Source organism: Eumetopias jubatus, unplaced genomic scaffold (genome assembly GCF_037043125.1).
Source record: "Eumetopias jubatus isolate StellerSeaLion01/CBP00866 unplaced genomic scaffold, mEumJub1_p1.0 scaffold_8, whole genome shotgun sequence".
NCBI classification, from domain to species: Eukaryota; Metazoa; Chordata; class Mammalia; order Carnivora; family Otariidae; genus Eumetopias; species Eumetopias jubatus.
This window is the reverse complement of record NW_028274814.1, coordinates 63,167,334-63,185,817: the sequence shown is the minus strand read 5'-3', so window position 1 is coordinate 63,185,817 and position 18,484 is coordinate 63,167,334. Positions and strand designations below refer to the sequence as shown.

Here is an 18,484-nt window from a genome sequence, read left to right as displayed (position 1 = left end):
TGAAAGTGAGTCCTTGCCCTGTGAACTAGATATAATTTCTGCCAACTTTGGGTGGGGAGGCTCACTCCTAGCCGTTAAACTATAGATCTTACTAGGTTCTATCTTGTCTTACACATATTTTAACTGCTTTTTGCCTGTTTATAAGCTCTTGAATCTTTTTTCTGGCTGTATCCATTTCTCCGTCTTAGTACAGTAGTGTGCTTAGCTTGCTTAGTACAGTAGTGTATATTTAATGGATAGTTTATGAATGAACCAGCCCTGTCCATGCCTTAGACCAATCATTCATTTAAAATCAACAAACCTTCATTTGGCATTTAATAGGTACAAGGAGTTGGGAGATTGTAGAGATGAGTAAGAATCAACCCTGCTCTCCTAGGATGGGAATGGAACTAAGAAATCTACCTAAATAACTTGTGGCAAGCAGGCCAATTGTTTTAATAGGCACGTGCGTGCACGCACGTGCGTGCGCGCGTGCACACACACACACACAGTGTAAAAACAGAAGGGAAGAAGCATTTCCATTGGGGGAAGGGAGATTGTGGGAAGACTGCATGAAAAGAAGGGGGGAAATCATCTGTTGTAGGTCAGATTTCACTAAACTGGTTGTAATCATCTCATTTAATTCCCACATAACCCTCCAAGTTAGGCATTTTTTACTCCCATTCTTTAGACAAGGAAATTGGGGCTCAGAGCAGTTAAATAATTTGGCCAAGGTCACATGGCTAGTAAATAATGAAACTGGCGGTCACATTCCCAATGGCCTGGTTCCAAAGCTCATGTTCATTTCCCTATACACCAGATCTCCTCCCCCACAGGCAAGTAAAAACACAGTGACACCTGAGCTCAGCCTTCAGGAGGACATAAGACTTCCACATGAGTATCTGGAGGGAGGGCAGGATCCTTCCAGGAGCAGCCAATAGCCTGAGCATCGCCTGGAGGTAGCAAAGTTTAAAACATATGGGGAAAACAATGAATCATGGAACCCTACATCAAAAACTAATGAGGTACTGTATGGTGACTAACATAATGTAACATAATAAAATTAAATTAAATTTAAGAAAAATATGGGGAAAGGCAGATTCCCTCACATAACAGATTATAGGACATATAAGGGAGACAAAATGGAGAGAGAAAGCCAGTGGATGATTCTCCATTTTCCCTGTGATATATTTGGAACATAGGGTAAAGTGTATTTCTTATCTACTTAAAAAAAATAAATAAGTAAAGCATTTTCTTTATAAGTAAAACACTTTGAATACATTAGCAATTACTGTTTTATGGCAATAATCTTGACCTTCAATAATATCCTGTAATGCAAACCATGTTGACTGGAAGAGTGATTCTCTCCATATTTCCTTTTCCTCCAGCTTTTGTTTTTATCTCTCTGTAAAGATATTATTTAGAGATTTAAACTTTAAAAACTAGAGAAACAAAATACCAATAATGTACTTGGATAAATGACAAATTTCCTATCATGCCAGACAACATTTAAGTATTTTCAAATTAGAGTTTTAAGATTATATAACTGGACTGATTTAAATATTTTAAGAAATTTTTTTTAAAAATTAGGGGGGAGGGGCAGAGGGAGAGGGAGAGAGAGAATCTTAAGCAGGCTCCATACCCAGTGCAGAGCCCCGTGCAGGGGCTGTATCTCACGGCCCTGAGATCACGACCTTTGCCGAAATCAAGAGTAAGATGCTTAACTGAGCCAGCCAGGCACCCCTTAAAATATTTTAAATTTAAAAATTGGGGGTGGGTGAGATATTATAGCCTAAAGTGATATAATTTAAATAGTATGTGTGAGGGACCAGTAAATGTGACTTCACATAAGTAAGAGAAGAAAACTGGGGGGGGGGGGGGGCGGGGCGGGAGGTACACAGCTAAGTGCTTCATAAATTATCAGTAAATATCCAGAAATACTACAAGCTACTGCAGAGAATATCTTCTACCTGTAGTACCAGCACCAATAAGAATTTAAATTAAGTTCTCACAGCCTCCTGCCAGTAGGAAGGAGGGAGGCACTGGGTGAGGCCGGCAGGGTATAGAAGGGCTGGGATTTGGGGGTGAGGAGAGCCACTCCAGGGAGGAGACTTGCAGAAACCAGGACAGGACGTCACTGTCTCACAGAGCAGGCAGATGTCTCAAGTACACCCGTCTCCTGTAGGGCACCTGGTCACTGAGTCCCCGATAGTGCTGATGACGGTCCTGATGCTGACTCATGACCCGGATCCCAGGCACCTGCGTCACTCAGCTGCCATGGTGGAAAACTGAAGGTCTTCAACTAAATGAGACGACTGAAATCAGGGCTACTAGAATGAGATGTTATTACCTTCTTTATGAGTTCCTGAACACTATGTAAAGGGAGAGATTTCAAAAGGATGCAATAATCAATGTTCACAGCACAGAAAGAGATCATGCTTTTTAGAACTAGGGAGTCTTGTCACAAGGAAAAAAGTAAAGTGAAATGACTGTGTTTCCTATGCTAATATTTTGGCTTTCCCTATATATTTTATTTTACTTATTATTTTGAAAGAGAAAGAGAGAGAGAATCTCAGACTCCCCACTGAGCGTAGAGCCCCATGTGGAGCTCAGTCTCAGGACCCTGAGATCCTAACCTGAGCCAAAATCAAGAGTCAGATGCTTACCCAACCGTGCCGCCCAGATGCCCCTCCCTACGTATTTTAAACATTAAATTACTTTTTCTTTTTTCCTGGAGTCAAACTCTGATGGGCTGGCAGTCCCTACCCTCCCAACCTTCTCCCACCTCCATCCCGCCTCTTTTCCCTTCCCCGCTCACTCTTCTCCCCCCACCAACTCCTTGCCTTGCCCCCTCTCATTTTCCTTCCCCTCCCCTCTACGCCCTTCCTGTCTCCCCATCTCTTTCCCTCGCTTCCTACCTTCCTTCCGTCTTGCTCCTTTACCCTCTCTCCCCCTGTTCTCTCTTTACTCCACCCCTCCTCTCTCTCTTTCCTCTCCCCATTCTCTCCATTCCTCTCAGTCCCCTTCCCCACCCCCCACCGCCTTCCCCAACATGTGAAAAGCAGTTTTAGTCCATCCTGGTTTATGTTGAGTAATGCATCTCAGGCTGAGACTTTGCCTAAGGATCCAGGCCAGGAGCGGTAGCTTATGCAAAGTTGATTGGCACATGATTTTTTATTTCTGAGTCACAAAAATGAATTTAAGCCACGATAATTGCAGAACTACAACTCCACCTCAGAAAGAGTGGTCTGATAACCTCCCAGGTGAAAACATGCCACGGTAAGGAACGGGGAACGTGAAAAAGCTGCCCCACAAATGCTGAGACCCAAACCATCTTTGGCAGTCAGTCTTGAAAATGCGCTGCTCCTGCAAGACTGCCCTCTCCCTGACTCTAAGGATTCTGGAATCATTTACCAGGACGCCCAGTCACTTGGCAGCTTGCTCAATCTTGGTGTTTACCATAAGCCTGTCAAAAAATTGAGCAGGCAATTATGTAAGGCACCAGCTGATTTTTGGTGGCTATTCTCACAATCAGCCCTGAAGTTATTTTTAGCTGTGTAACCACCATGGGGGAGGGGGGTTTCTCCCCACCACCACTTTTAGATTTGTAGTATTACCAGGGTCTTAATGTCAAACTGCCTAGGGAAAAGAAATCCTCAGGAATTTTGTGTAAGGAAAACATGGCCATGGATTGTGATATAGAGACCTGTTTTGTTGTGTTTTTCCCTCCAGGGATGGGGGAACTTGTAACCATATTTTTTTCACCCTTTTTAGCTAAAGACGGTGTCTGAAAAGTGCGCTAGTTGCTCATTAGCGCCACCTAGTGAGACAGGAAAGGAAGAAAAGCTGCATGGCCCATAGGCACAGATGTTAACTTCAGTTTTGGCACTCTGGCTGTGAACTGTGGGCCAGCCTGTTTTCTCTTCTTATCTGCAAAATGGAGGTAACACCACCTACATCACGGGGCTGTTGTGACACTAAGGAAGGTATCCCTTATGAAATGCTTGGTACATAATAGGACCTCAAGAAATGCTGGCCCTCCCAGCTCCTACTGAAACTTTGCTACTCTTATCTAAGAAGGATTAATTTTAATCATTCCCAACTGCACATTTGATAGTCAGCTAAATAGCAATAAACCATCTGTTTGAAAACTTATAAGTCCATAAGGCTTATGTGGTGAAAGCCACTCTGAATGAGTAAGGTGCATTTTCGTGTTTCTCTTTTTTCAGTACAGTCCAACTATTCCTTCAGTTTGGCTAATTTTGACTTGTGTGGGATGACATTTTAAAAAACCAGACAAGACTCATTAACTTCACAAAGCAAATGGGAGCTGTAAATTAATAATTGTATTAAGCGGGGCACCTGGGTGGCTCAGTCATTAAGCGTCTGCCTTCGGCTCAGGTCATGACCCCAGGGTCCTGGGATGGAGCCCCCGCATTGGGCTCCTTGCTCAGCGGGAGGCCTGCTTCTCCCTTTCCCACCCCCCCCCCCCCCGCTTGTGTTCCCTCTCTGGATGTGTCTCTCTCTGTCAAATAAATAAGTAAATAAATTCTTTAAAAAAATAATAATTGTATTAAGCTAATGTTTATGGAGGACTTGCTATTTCTCAAGTACTGGGCTAAGCACTTTAAATGTACTTAAATGCATTTATATCTCATTTAATCCTAACAATCCTATAAGACAGATACTATAATTAGCCCCATTTTACAGATGAAGAAACTAAGGCTAAGGGTAAATAACCCCAGTGACACGACTGAGCTTAACACCATACATACTGCCTTCTCTTTGCCAAACAGTGCTTACTCGCATCTTTATATCATCCAGAAAAACCGCACACATTCAAATGATAGAATGTTGGAAATCTCCCCATAATCCAAGTTCCCATAACTGTTTTAGATTTTTCAAAAGCACCTCTTCTCATTGCTGTATTTCAGAGAAGAATCAAAACTCATCGCCATATTCCAAAAGGCAAGTGCGGATTTAATCAACTGCTTCCCTGAAATTCTGCCAGTGTTCCTTTAGTTATATCTTTTTTCCTGCCTCCCTTTTGACTTAACAGATATTTTATAACCGTCCCATAATTGCGACTAGTCCCATGGAAGAGACCACGGAATGTTGCCAGTGTATAGTAGAGAAAGGAACAAGAAATAGCACTCTTGCAATTCAATTCACAAAAACTCCACTAAAATAGAACACAAACATTCCACTGATGGCTTTCCTAACGCAGTAACAGTAAAAGACGAGAGCCGCCTCTCGCTCACGGACCGGTGCTGCGGTGCAATCCGTGATTTTCGAGCGAGAGGTGCGGGGGACCTGCCTCCACGCGCTCCCTGCCCACCTACCCGCCCCAGGACCGGGCAGTTTTGGAAACGGTTTACGGAGAATTGAGTATTGCCAGTACAGAGGCTACAGGCTCGCAGAACCCGAGTCCCTTCAATGGCTGATGACAACTGCTTCATACAAAAGAGGAAATCTAAGAAGTCCACGCAACAATCCCTACAGACGACGAAGTGGGATCCCGGTGGTCGGCCGAGGGAGGCTGCTCGCCATTATAAGGTGGCTGGTCCCTCGCCAACTCACCTTCGCCTAAAGGTCCAGCCGGCACCAAAAATGAGGCTGCGGGCAACGCGAAAGCCGGCGGCGAGCACGGGCACTCCCCACCTCCTACTCCCCGGGAGGACTGGCTGGATGCCGCGCAGCACCTGTGCCCCCAAGCGACGACCTTGGTCCGGGAGCCAATCGGAGCAGGTGCCGGGGGGGGGGGGGCGGAGGGAAGCCTGCGCACACTGTGCCCGCCTAACGTCGGCGCGCGGGCCGCTCGCCCCCAGCCCGGCCCGGGATGCTCCCGCGTGTGCGACGCCGCTCCCCCACCTGGAGCCGCACGCCCGCAGCCTCACCTCTCGCCGCAGCCTCCTCTTCCGCCGCCATCGCAGGAACCAGCCGGCCGGCTCCGCAGCCCCGGGACTGGCGGCATCTAGAGCTCCGGGCCCGCCCTGCGCCGGCCCAGGCGGCGGCCCCGGCGCGCGGACGCGGGCGCCCGGGGAGCTGTGCCACGCGTCTCGGCGGCCACCCCCGCGGCCCCTGGGCGCTCAGCCGGCGCCGACTTGCAGCCCGGCCGGCCGGGACAGCGGAGCCACCGGCCTGGGACTGGCCTGCCGTGGGGCTCCCAGCCGGAGAAAGGGACCGGGTGGTGGGCGGAGTCACGGCGGCACCGCCCCCGACCCCTGCGGCTGGAGGCACAGCGCTGAAAGGCTGGCGAGGCAGCACCTTGCGCCTTTCAGGAACCAGGCTTTTTAAAAACAGGTTTCCACGATCACTTTAAGGATTCGTTGTGTGAGTGTTCTGAGGGTTGGAGTTGTTTCCCTTGGGGTAAAAGGTAAAGGATGAATGGAGATCATTGCAGGGTGGGGGTGCTGGGGGAGGAGGGGAAGCGGGAAGAGAAACTTCACTGGTACACAGAAGGGCGAGGGTAGGGCTTCGGGGCAGAAACAAGGAAGCGAAGTGACAGAGAGGGGGGTCACTGAGAAAGCGGTTTTGGCTCCCGCAAAGGTTGGGTAAATCCAGAAGCAAGATCCTCTGAGGATCATTTGACAGCCCTCCATCCTGTGCGGAATAAGCTGCTTCTCTCCCCGCCCACTGGTCCCACTGGACCCGTTCCTTGGTCACAGTTTGTCTAGTAGAGGAAGGTAGTGGAGGAAAGGAGCCGCAGAGAGAACACTAAAGCTTTGCATCAACTCGCCCAAATCTATTAATTTTCCTACCATGACTTCATTATAGCGCCTTAACTAGCTGCATATGTGTTCTGGGGGCTACTTCAGGCCAAACCTGGGCAAGGGGATTGGGACAGCGTTCCCGGGGAAGAAGTAGGCATGACCAGGGGAAACTGCTGCCCTCTGAAGTGGGGACAGGGATTTTACCGGCTGGAGGTGGAAGGAGGTGCTAAGAACTGTGGCTGCCCTCAGTAAAGCACACCAACGCACTTCCCTCATCAAAACCATTCTTGAAACATCTCAATCCCAGCTTTGACTGGGAGCTCTACCTGAAATCCACCAACATCAGCTTCTGCTGGCAGCTCAAAAATAGAAGTTCCACAGAAAGCCTGGCAAATAGTCTTAAATCGGGCGTAGGTTTCCCTGAATATGTCCAAACCTGGCTTTCCGGATACATGTGCGCTGTTTGGGGATGTTTTACCAAGTGGGGAGGCATTGAAAGACCTGGGCATGTGTTAAATGTCACTTTCCTGGTGAAGCAGCACCCTGGTTAAAATGTACAGTACAGACTATGTACATATGCATAGAGGCTCAGAGATGAGTACTGGGGCCAGGATCACTCAGTGGATGGGAGAAGCCAGACTGTAAAAGCCAGATCTTCTTAGACGTTCATACCATGGTATCCAGTAAGCTTGCTGGTGAATCATTGCAGTCCTCATTTCTTAGAAATGATGATTCACTCCCACTCGAGCTTGAAAGCCAAAGAAAAGGAATCCAGAACCTTAATACGATAGGAGGAAGTAATAATGCTCAAGGAGAAGAGGCCACAGGGTTCTCCGGGGGCAAGTCACTCTCATAGCTTAACATGCCTTCCCCCTTAATGTTCAAGTTTAAATTCTACTTGCTACTTTTTCTTTATGCTCTGGAGCTTTCCTTCCTAGGATTTTTTTTTTTTTAAAGAGTAGTTATATTGTGCCTCATAGGATAAAACAGAGATAGAAAACCAGTATCTTGAGAGATGGATAGGAAGGTAATCTCTCATTTACGGGCAGTGATTTTCTAATATTTTCTCCTTGAGCAAAATGTAACAGAAGTGATTTGAAACATAACTTGCAGAACATATGATCTATTTCCTTCTGGTCAATGTCCTTTTCTCACCAAAGCCAAGGGATAGTGTAGCTCTTCGGGAATCATTGCTAATCCCAGGGTGACCTTAGTTTCCTAATTTTGCTTCACTGCCAAGTACTCAGGCAAGAACAGTACTGGAATTAGTATCCACTGCCTCAAAACTATAAATTCCTATACTTGTCAACTTCCTGCTGGGATTGTAACAATATAATTTAGTTTGAGGGCTCCTTAAGACCTGTTAGATATTTTAGTTGGTCCAGGGCAAAAAAAAAAAAAAAAAAAAAAAAAAATCCACCTGCTTCAGCGTGCTGTTACATTGAAGATACTATTTCCAGTGATGCATAAATATAAAAATAACTACCCATTAATGAGCTCCTAAGGGACTGGGGAAAATAACTAAATTATTGATATTTAAAACTACCCCTTCTTCCCTGCCACTGTCCCTTCACCCCCACCATTCTATAGGGGTGGGGTCCATCCTGGGGAAGATCCTTGTTTTTGCTAAGCAGGTTGATGAGTGGGAGCGCAGCTGGGACAAACAGGGAGGTCAAATGAGTTTGGATGAATAGATGGACCTATAGTAGGTGTCTGGTATGGGGAAGATCAGCTTGAGCTTGCCTTATGAAGGGGGGGAGAATGCAGAGAAGGTAAGTGCAGGAGAGTTTACTCATGGGAGAGTAAACGGGGAGTGGAAAGTTGAGAAAGTTCTCTTAAAAGGGTATTAAGGGAACTTCACTGTGTAATGCAAACCCTCTTACATTATTTCCCTGGAAAATAACAAAATTAGTAAAGCTACGTTCCTTTTCAATGCTTTTGAGTTATGTTTTTATTAAAAATGAGAACATTTTGAGATCAGCTTTAGATGGAAAGTAGGGCTGCCCACCAAAAATGCAGTTATTTAATTCGTTTGTTCACACATATTTCTAGAGCGCATACAATGTGCCAGGCATTGCCATAGCACTGACTTGTACTGCACCCGCTGTGCCCCCGTCACTTCGTATAGACGTTCTCACAGCAACTGATGAGGTGGGTATTATTTCATTTCGGAAGAGTCCAGCCAGTGTCCTTTTCTCCTTAGCTCCGTGGTTCCCAAAGTTGGATGTGCATGATAATGTACAGAATTTCATACCCACCCCTAGAGATTATGAGCTAGTAGTTCTCAATCCCTACTTCAAAATCAGTTGATTTTGAGACATTTTAAGTACTCTAGGAAATATTGCTTCAGCTTGTCAAAAATCAGGTTTCCTAAGCCTAGATTGTTGTGGGGGTGAGTTGGGTATTTCCACTAGCCAGAGGCCAGAAGTAGCAATAAACTAAAATTCTGAGAAAAATACAAAAAGGAACAAACATAGGACAAGCCCGAGGGAATGGTTGTGCAGACATCTCTTTATATATGGAGTTACTGCTTAATGTTATTTTTCCCTTAGATTTGTTTGTGTGTATAAGTCTCAAAAGCTGAACTAATTTTTACTTTTTCAAGTTTTGGACACTCTTAAAACAAGTATGGTAACCCAGGTCCTCCTCAGTCCTCCTCATATCGTATGGAATTGGGCAGGAGTGATCTTCAAGTTCTGTTCGTGATTATCTTACCCAAGAGGACGAGAAAGGCAAAGGACAGTTTCCCTTTCCTGTTATGGGTTTCCCCTTTGGTAGAGACTTAAAGTCATCCTATGTTAGAACACCTGGGTTGCTCAGTTAAGCGTCTGACTCTTGGTTTCGACTCCAGTCATGATCTCAGGGTTGTGAGACTGAGCCCTGCGTTGGGCTCTGCACTCAGCAGGGAGTCTGCCTGAGATTCTCCCTCTCCCTCTGCCCCTACCCGCCCCCCCACTCTCTCTTTCTCCAAATAAAAAATAATCTTAAAAAAAAGTCATCCTATGCTTAAGAGTTTGATAAGGAACATCTTAATATGAACAGTAGAGCAATTCCAAGATAATATCGTGGTAGTTAGCACGATCTCACCTGAGAAATGTTTGGATTTCTATTAGTCAAAGCCCATCTGCTCAAGTTAGACAAAGCAGTTGAGCCAATAATTAGGCCACCCCACTCCTAGCTGGATCTTGGGGAAATAAATCGATGAGGGTCTCTATTACTGGTGTAACAGCAGTGGGGGAGACGGATCAATGAAGAGATGATTAGGAGTTGGGAGGGATGGCAAAAGTACTAAACAGACCAAACTCTGGTCATTGAGCCATACATCTATTCTGTCTGTATGAGGTCCAGAGACCCACCCCTACTTTTGGTTCTCCAAAGGACAAGAAAACTGGGATTGCAGTAGCTGAGCTGTGGTCCAGCACAGTGGTACTTAGTACTCCTGTTTTTGGTGGGCCAGGAAGGACGTTGATGGATCAGCCTCCAGCTCAAACATAGCAATGGGAGAACCAGCAAGAAAATCCAGGTATAGTGGCTTAAGGTAAGAACCATTGCTACAAAAATGTGTGGCACCCTTTTGATTACCTGGGAGCTTGTTAAAAGAACTCCAACTGGTTCTGGTATCAGGTGGCTGTGTGCTTAGGTAAGCCTCCCCCTAGTACCAGGGATGTGAATCCTGATTAGTTTTAAGTCCATCCCAGGCCAGGTACTGTTGTAGGAATGGATGTACGACATAATCATGGCCATTAAAATGTGGAGGTTACTTTGCTTAGAATGCTTCTAGAAAAGATCTTCCTTGATCTTAAAAAAGAGGGTGCACAAGAAGTAGTTTCTAGGGACTTACATGTTGTAGAAAGACTTGATGCTTAGAGTCTCTGTAGCCATTTAGCCCCTCTGAAAAACAAGACAAGGGACAAAGCTAACACTCCGAGGATGACAAAAGTAGTAAAATGGAAAGAACCTGTGTTCTTGTTTTTGAGCTGCTAAGTTGACTACCCTGGAAGCTCCCTATCTTGTGTCTTCATGTTGTACGAGATAATCATTTTCCTTATTGTTGAAGCCATCTTGACTTGCGTCTTCAGACACTTGCAGTCCAAAGTACCCAAAGTGACAAATCTGCCACTAGCTCCCCATGTATTTTTCTGAGGTGTAGAAGCACATGAGGCAATTTGTCACTGAAGCATGCTGTATGATGTGGGGGGAATAAAGGAGCACTGGACTTGGGTTCAAGAGCAATTTATTACCTGTGTCTGGGTGACTCATGCTCAGCCTCACGTTCATCATCTGTAAAATGAGGATAATTATGTTTATTTCAGAGTAGTGGTAATAACCAAAATGAATAGTGTACGTGAAAGCATTTTGTATACATGTAAGTTCTTTTTATCAGAAAATGCTCTTGAAAGAAGATGCACTTAGTCTCCAAGTTTGCTCCAATGTCCAAATTTTCACATTCAGTGCTTTCACTGTTTTGTCTTAACAATGGCATTATTGAGATGATGTAAGTCAGGAACAGTTAGGAGCACACCTCTAGGATGAGCAGGATTCTGACTGGCCCCCTCTGAGCGTGGTGGAAAGAGTAGCATGACTGCTTACCAGTGTCTGCCACGGGACAGGACGTAATGGTACCTGGGTACCTAGGCCACTCTCACTACTAGTTTCCATGCCATTCTGAGGCATTTTCAATTTCAATTCTGCTTGCAAATTGATTTTGGGGTAGTTATGTACAAACCTGTACAACTATCTTGATTGTTTAAACATAATACAATTGAAACTTCAAATATTGCATTCTTGATGTGATATTTAAGTGTGAAGGTTGCATATATTTACAGAAGAGTCTTTCTTGAGTTTTGGATAACACCTGTCTCGAAACTTGAATATAAAACCAAAACACCTCACCAACAGAAATATTATAAACATAGTTTTTATTCTTTTCTTACCTTCAATGAAAAAGGCCTCATGCCACCAAAACATTTTTTTGAAATTCAGTAACTAAACACAGAACTTGACAGCCTGATGATTTTTTCTAGACAACTGCTGAATAATTTATATTGCTTTTTAAAAAATAACTAAGAACTATTTTTATTACTTCATTTCTTCTTAAAGTGGCAATATACCCTCACATTTTTTTCATAAAAATCTAAAATATATCTAGGAGTCCCAAGTGTTTTGTATTTATGTTTGTTCTAAGTGTTTCATTAAAACTTTTCAGAAATAAGTGCACTTCTAAAGAGAAAATAAATGTTAAATAAAGACGAGAAGAAATCGTCATCGTTATACAAAACAGTTGTTCTGAATGTTCTGAAACTTAACACCTCCTAGCAAATGTGTTTAGTTGCTAGGGGACCTCTCTCCTGATTAAAATCTCAACTCATTAACTTAGAGATGGATAGCTGGTTCTTTTACCAGTAGATACTGTTTGATTGTCTAAAGGTTGTCTACAATAAAACATCAAAAATAAATGAATTTAAAAATATTTTTAAATTTACAGACTTACACTAAGATATACAGATGTTTTAAAAACAGAAGTAGTATGCCATTATAGAAATAAATGAAACCGTATCTTAAGCCTTAGCAACCAAAGGAAGTTTGGAGTTTCCACATGTTATTTTCCATTCAACTCTTAGCTTATTAAATCAGCCATTTCACTCAGAAAAGGTTGATTTATAAGAAATTCCTTGTTTTCAGATAGCACTATGCTTCAATAAATTTAAAGATTTAAACTATGTTAGTAAGAAAAGCATAAAAGAAAAATAACGTAACTTGCTTTAATACAAAGGTTTTTTTAATAAAAAAGTCAAAGTCTACATTAAATCTGGAAATCAATATATCTGAATTATACAAGCTTTCTATATACTTAGAAAAACCAAAACACACAGTTTATAATAAAACTCTTTAATTCAAAATAGAGTCTAATTTAAAGAAAATGTCATTATGCCCAGTTGATTAGATAGGGTTTTGTCATTTTAAATTAAATGGTTCACCTGAAATATGGTAAGTGTATAATAGAGAAAATTCAATCTCAAGAGTACTTTGCAAATTATCTGGCTAATTTGCATCATGAATCAAATTCTTAGCTTCCAAAGGGCAGACACAGTCTTTAATTGCTTTTAGATAGGCACTTAAGAAATGCTTGTGACGAGAAGGAAACCCCAAAGATTGTGAATCACTCTGTTAACTCCAGGGAAAAATGAGACTCTAAACAAAGTAAACTTTCCAGAACTGCCCTTCCACTGCCAAGAAATCATAACTATTTCCAAGTTCCTCCTGCTAATAAAAATGAGGGAGATGAAAACCAATATGCTCTCCTCTTACTCGATTAAAAAGCAAACTTAGGTAATTCAGTTCCATTATATGAACCCCCCCACCCCTGTCAACTTGAATTAATGACATTTTTCTATACTAGAATAATTACCATATTATAACTAGAGAATGATGCAGTTTCCTCCTATCTTACTCATTCACTATCACACTAGCAAAACAGTCCTTTTTTTTTTTTTTTTTTTTTTTAAAAAGAGGGGATGAGGTTGGGGTGAGAAAATCTCATAAAACTGAGCAGCAGTTACAGATTTTTTAAAATTAGAGGGAGTTATAATTAGAAGAACCAGAGTTGGTCAAATTGAGATAACCCCAAAATTTTAATAGTTCTCTCTCCTAGATACTCAGCCACATGATCCAAATGAGAAAAATGGAGATGAACTATTAGATGAACCCATAGTAAGTACCAAACAAATACTAGAAAGAATGGAAAGAAGAAGAAAAGAGAGAGAACAGGGGGGAGAAAAACCACCAACCAACCAACCAACCAACCAACCAGGATGGCCTTGTTGAAACATCGTGGAGCTACCTAGTGGCAGCATTTACAAAAGCTTCTGCAGATTTGCATAATGATCCTGGGCAGTTCTTCCCCATTAAGAAGAACATAGCTACAAATAAACCATCACTTTCGATTTTGATCACAGATCATGGTTATAATTGTTGTATCTTTAAAACACTCTTTATCAATTAACAGTTAAGACAAACATTAGGCCATTCTTTGATAAAGTATTGTTCCTTAACTAGTAGTTATGAAACCAAAACCTCAGAGAGTCATTTCAGAATAAAATGTTGAGCTAGAAAAGATGACTTAATTCTTCAGGAAACAGCTAAAGAATTTTATGCTGACATCATCACCCCCATCCTCATTACAACCTCCCCCATGCCCGCCCCCTCCTCCGCCTGCATTCACTTCCGTAATTCCACGTACGTTAACCACAGTGATGTGGCTGAACACGAATATTGCCCTTGAATAAGCTGACCTCTATCAAAGATCTGTCGTGTCTGAATATGGCATTCCCACAGGAAAGGAAAATTCTCAATTGTGAATATCCACTCTGTTCAGGATCTTTGGTACATTTGGAGTGTAAGAAAATAATGGCACGATAATACAAGTACTATCAAAGGAAAAATTTTCACCAAAAGAAAGAAAAGTTAACCAGCCATGATATGTAACAACTTTCTAGAAAACCAAAGTAGATAGCTCGTTGTTCTCTACAAGTCCATTTCCATGATCAGAAGTTTGACATTTAAAAAAATAGTTTAATAAAAATACACCAGTTCTACAGGCAGCCTTCATGGTCATTTCTTAAATTCAACTCACCATAATCAAATCAAAATAATGCCATGTCCTCTTGTTAAAAAAGAAGTCCTTTCGTCATAAGAAAAGCAACTTTACATTTTATATAATACAGTACATCTCCCTATGAGTATACAGACTACGTATATAAAGGTCATCAGTATTTCTGAATGCAAAGTAAATATATTAGTGGAGTGCTTGAGTGAAGATGTTAAACTTCCTCCCTATTATAAACTTGTCACTCCCGACTGTGCAGTTTGTGAAATAACATGATGATAAATTCTATTTTTTAAATAACCAGTGTATTTCCTTTTTAAAATTTCTTAAAACCATTACAGAAATTGTCTTCCTATCTATTCATTCTATAGATGTCCAAACCAGTAGGGCAAGTATTCTAACACCGACTATGGAAGATGGCTTTTTTTTTGATTATCTAGACCCATAAGATTTGCAGTAAAACAGCAATACTGCAGCGTTACCTACTGGTTAGCCTATGTTGCTTTAAATGATATGTTTCTCCTGAATTGATCAGAGGTGTTACAGTACAAAGCCACAGCACACACAGGCAGAATGGACCTTAATACGCGTGTAGGCAGTGCAGTTACAAAGGGATGTACGTTTCTTTTATTCCAGTACCTTCGTATAATAAAGTTAACAAAAATAAAAAAATATTAAAAAAAAAAGAAAGCCAGCTGGCACTGCCAACCAATTCCTGTAGTAGTCTTAGAAATCCTAGTCCTGTAGAATTTCCTCTTGTAGTCATAAGCACCACCGTCTCCGGGAGTATTTCAGTGTATTGTTATCTACGCCAAGCAAGCCTGGTGATGCAGCTACCTGAGTTCTCTGGGTTGTGGGAGAACGTGATCTTTATTCATAATTTTCCAGCTTTCATGTAGGTGGGGATAGAGCCGCGCTGAGTCAACCCTTCGAACCTTTTATAGGTATAATTGAGAAAAACCCAGTCTTTGGATTTGTAGTCCGGTTCTGTGGTGTTTGGCACTAGAAAGACAGGAAAATTAACCAAGAGCGAAGGAATTTCATTAGTGAACATGTCGGCATCTTTACAGACGGTGAACAGTGTTAGCTGTGTCATAGAGGATCTTACCTGGTTGTAAAATATCAGATTCAGGAAAGTCATCAAAATTTGATGTATCATCAATGCTTTTGATTTCTATAGGGATTGCTGCTGGCCTCTCCCTATAAAAAAAAAGGATTGAGTTGTAGCATGGTAAATTTTCTTGAACTCTTTAATTTTCCAAAAATAATTCTGCTTGCTGTTCTATAGATATTAGAGGAGCCAAGGAAATTTATTGTGGACCTGAAGACTGTTAAGTGGATGTCATGGTTGACTATAATATTTTATGAAAACAAGACCATTTACTTGGAATTTTTATTTCTTTGTACCCAGACTTTCTCATGCTGTTTTGTTTAAAGGGGAAAAATAAGAGCTAATGAAAGGGAAAGTAGAACAGAAGAGATTTTGTTCAAACAATTTTATAATTACGTAATGTATGCTGGCTATTGTGGGTACTGGATCCTAGCTAAGTAACTCAGGAACAGAATTCTTCTACTAGAGGATCCATAAATTAAAAGTCATCTGGGGGGCGTCTGGCTGGCTCAGACGGTAGAGCATTTGACTCTTGGTCTCGGGGTCATGAGTTCGAGCCCCACACTGGGTGTAGAGATTACTTTAAAAAATAAAGACACTTGAAAAACAAAAAACCCTTTGGGAAATTAAGGAGCGCAAAGGGACTACACATTTGCAATGAAATCTAAATCCAAAACCTTCTGTCATATAAATTTTAAGGGAATCAGGGAGATTAGGTTAAAAAAAAATCAGTCATGAAAATACCTTATCGTGCTAAAAATGTTTAAAAATAGAAATAGCTAAAAGAAGCTATCCATTTTTTATTGCTTCTATTTTTTTCACAAATACACTTAAATGGATGTATTAGGTGACAAGTGAACAAAGCCTGTTATCTAAAAGCCTGAGTATTTTTCTCAGAATCATTCCAACTTATTTATACTTAATGTGGTAAATTAATAAATTTATATTACTTTAGTGACAAGAACCATATACTCTGGTGTCCTAAGATGGAATCTCCTGTCATTAACTAGCAGCATGACCTTAGGCAGGCTAGTCCCTGCTCTGAGACTGTTCCCTTACTATCAAAGCAAGAGGTTGCACTAGTGAGCTCTAAGCGTCCTTCCAACTGTAAGAAGTGGGGGATCGTTGTTCCGTTCAATGAGATGAGGTATATACCGCATAATGCGGCATAGCAGTTAAGAACCAGGACACCCAGGGGTCCAATTCTAGTTAGAAATTCTAGCTAGATTATTTACTACCTGTGGCACTGTAGGCAAATTACTTCTCTGTGCTTTAGCTTCCTCATTCGTAAAAGAGACATCATAATAGTACCTATTTTTTAAGGTGTATTATGAGGATGAGAGAAAAAATGCACATAAAGCCCTTACTTGGAACAGTGCTGGACATATAAGTGGTCAAAAAAAAAAAAAATGAGTTACTATTACAACAGGTCGAGTGCCTGGCACACAGTGGGAGTTCCAGTAAAGGCCTGTGTGGAGCGAGTCACCCATTAGCTGTCTCGCAGGATGAACAGGAGCTGGCACGGTGGGGCGGGAGTGGGGACAGGAAGGAGTGGGGAGAGAAGAGCGTTTCAGGCAGAATGAAGAGCAAATGGTAAAGCCCTGAGGTGGGAGGAGTGGGAAGGGCCATACAAGATGCCACTGGGGCCGATGAGGGAAGAGCCACACCCCACAGTCCTGAAAGCAGTTACGCTGCCTTCACTTTATTCTAAGTGCAAAGGGGAGGGAGAAAACAGCACGGCCGGTTTTGTTTCAGTACTGTCACAGATCTACTGAAGGTACTTTGGTCACAAACTGAGTAAAGGCCAATGCTTACAGGTAACAACGACAAAGTAGTTGTGCTTACGAGTAACAACAGGCAAATTCTTGAAAGTTACTTGCATCAATTCCCTTTTCCCACAGTGTTTAAAAAAGAGACTATGTCTTCTTATGACTTTACAAAGGAGATGGTATAGGACAAAGAGGAACAGTAGACATTATGATAGAACAGGACAAACATGAGGGCTTATCGTAACAGTGTTACTTCTTGTATTTAGCAGAATCAAAGACAAATTCATTGCTAAACGTAGTAAAAAACAAACATTTTTACTTAAACCTCTCCCGTCCAGAGCCTACGAGCGTACCTGATGTGCCCCCAGTCTACACCTTCAAAAAAAGGATGACCTTTTATTTCTTCTACTCCACTATTTCCAATTCTGTTTTCAGAATCAATACAAAATCTAGAAAATGGAAACAGAGAAAGGATCATATGCAAATTACATCTAAAGTACCCTATTTGCATTTTTTCCCCAAACATTTCGTTTTTTTCTGTTTACCAAAGTCCGCTCTGTTTCTTGTGGGAAATGTGGGAGAGAACAGAAATCCTCTGTAATTGCCCTGTACAGGGAGAGCCGCTGCAAACAGTTTCAAGCCATTTCCTTTAAGTCTTTTATTGCAATTTTTTAAAATACGTGTTAGTACAGTAGTTACTGTTTTAGGGCAATTCTTGTCATTTAATATACTGAGAAAACTTCCCAAAGTCATCGTATATTTTTCTATAACTTCATATTCTAAAATTTGCATGTGGAAATATTACAGTTTATTTAGCCAGTCCACTCTTGTTGAACACTTGGTTTTCAATTGTTCATTACTAAAAACATATGATAAACATATTCTCCCTATATCTTTACACACATCTAATTATCTGCATAAGAAAATTCCTAGAATTGGGGCGCCTGGGTGGCTCAGATGGTTAAGCGTCTGCCTTCAGCTCAGGTCATGATCCCAGGGTCCTGGGATTGAGTCCCGCATCGGGCTCCCTGCTCCTTGGGAGCCTGCTTCTTCCTCTGCTTCTCTCTCTCTCCCTCTGTCTCTCATGAATAAATAAATAAAATCTTAAAAAAAAAAAAATTCCTAGAATCACTGGGTCAAAGGTCATATACAGTTTAAAGATTTTTGACAATATACCATCAATTAGCTGTTCTCCTAGGTGGTCCCAATTTATATTCCTTGCAGCCATTCACAACAATACCAAACTTCATCTTAGTTGAGAAATAGAATGGAATCCTTTGCTTAGAAACAATTTCATAGATAGACT

At 41.9% G+C, this 18,484-nt stretch overlaps 2 protein-coding genes across 5 annotated transcripts in view; both read right to left on the bottom strand.

Annotated features, from left to right (window-relative positions):
• The window catches only part of BMAL2 (basic helix-loop-helix ARNT like 2), a 100,790-nt gene extending 94,659 nt beyond the window's left edge, over nt 1-6,131 (bottom strand). For all 3 annotated transcript variants that reach the window (XM_028113217.1, XM_028113219.1, XM_028113220.1), the window contains exon 1: nt 5,877-6,131. In XM_028113217.1, the coding sequence (XP_027969018.1) occupies nt 5,877-5,907 (31 nt within the window). In that variant the 5' untranslated portion in view covers nt 5,908-6,131. The remainder of the gene's footprint in view (nt 1-5,876) is intronic.
• Nucleotides 6,132-14,902: 8,771 nt separating this feature from the next.
• Nucleotides 14,903-18,484, bottom strand: part of STK38L (serine/threonine kinase 38 like) — a 79,677-nt gene continuing 76,095 nt past the window's right edge. For both annotated transcript variants that reach the window (XM_028113189.2, XM_028113190.2), the window contains 3 exons: nt 17,532-17,627; nt 15,407-15,498; nt 14,903-15,300 (listed from right to left, as the gene is read on the bottom strand). In XM_028113189.2, coding sequence (XP_027968990.1) covers nt 15,173-15,300; nt 15,407-15,498; nt 17,532-17,627 — 316 coding nt within the window. In that variant the 3' untranslated portion in view covers nt 14,903-15,172. The remainder of the gene's footprint in view (nt 15,301-15,406; nt 15,499-17,531; nt 17,628-18,484) is intronic.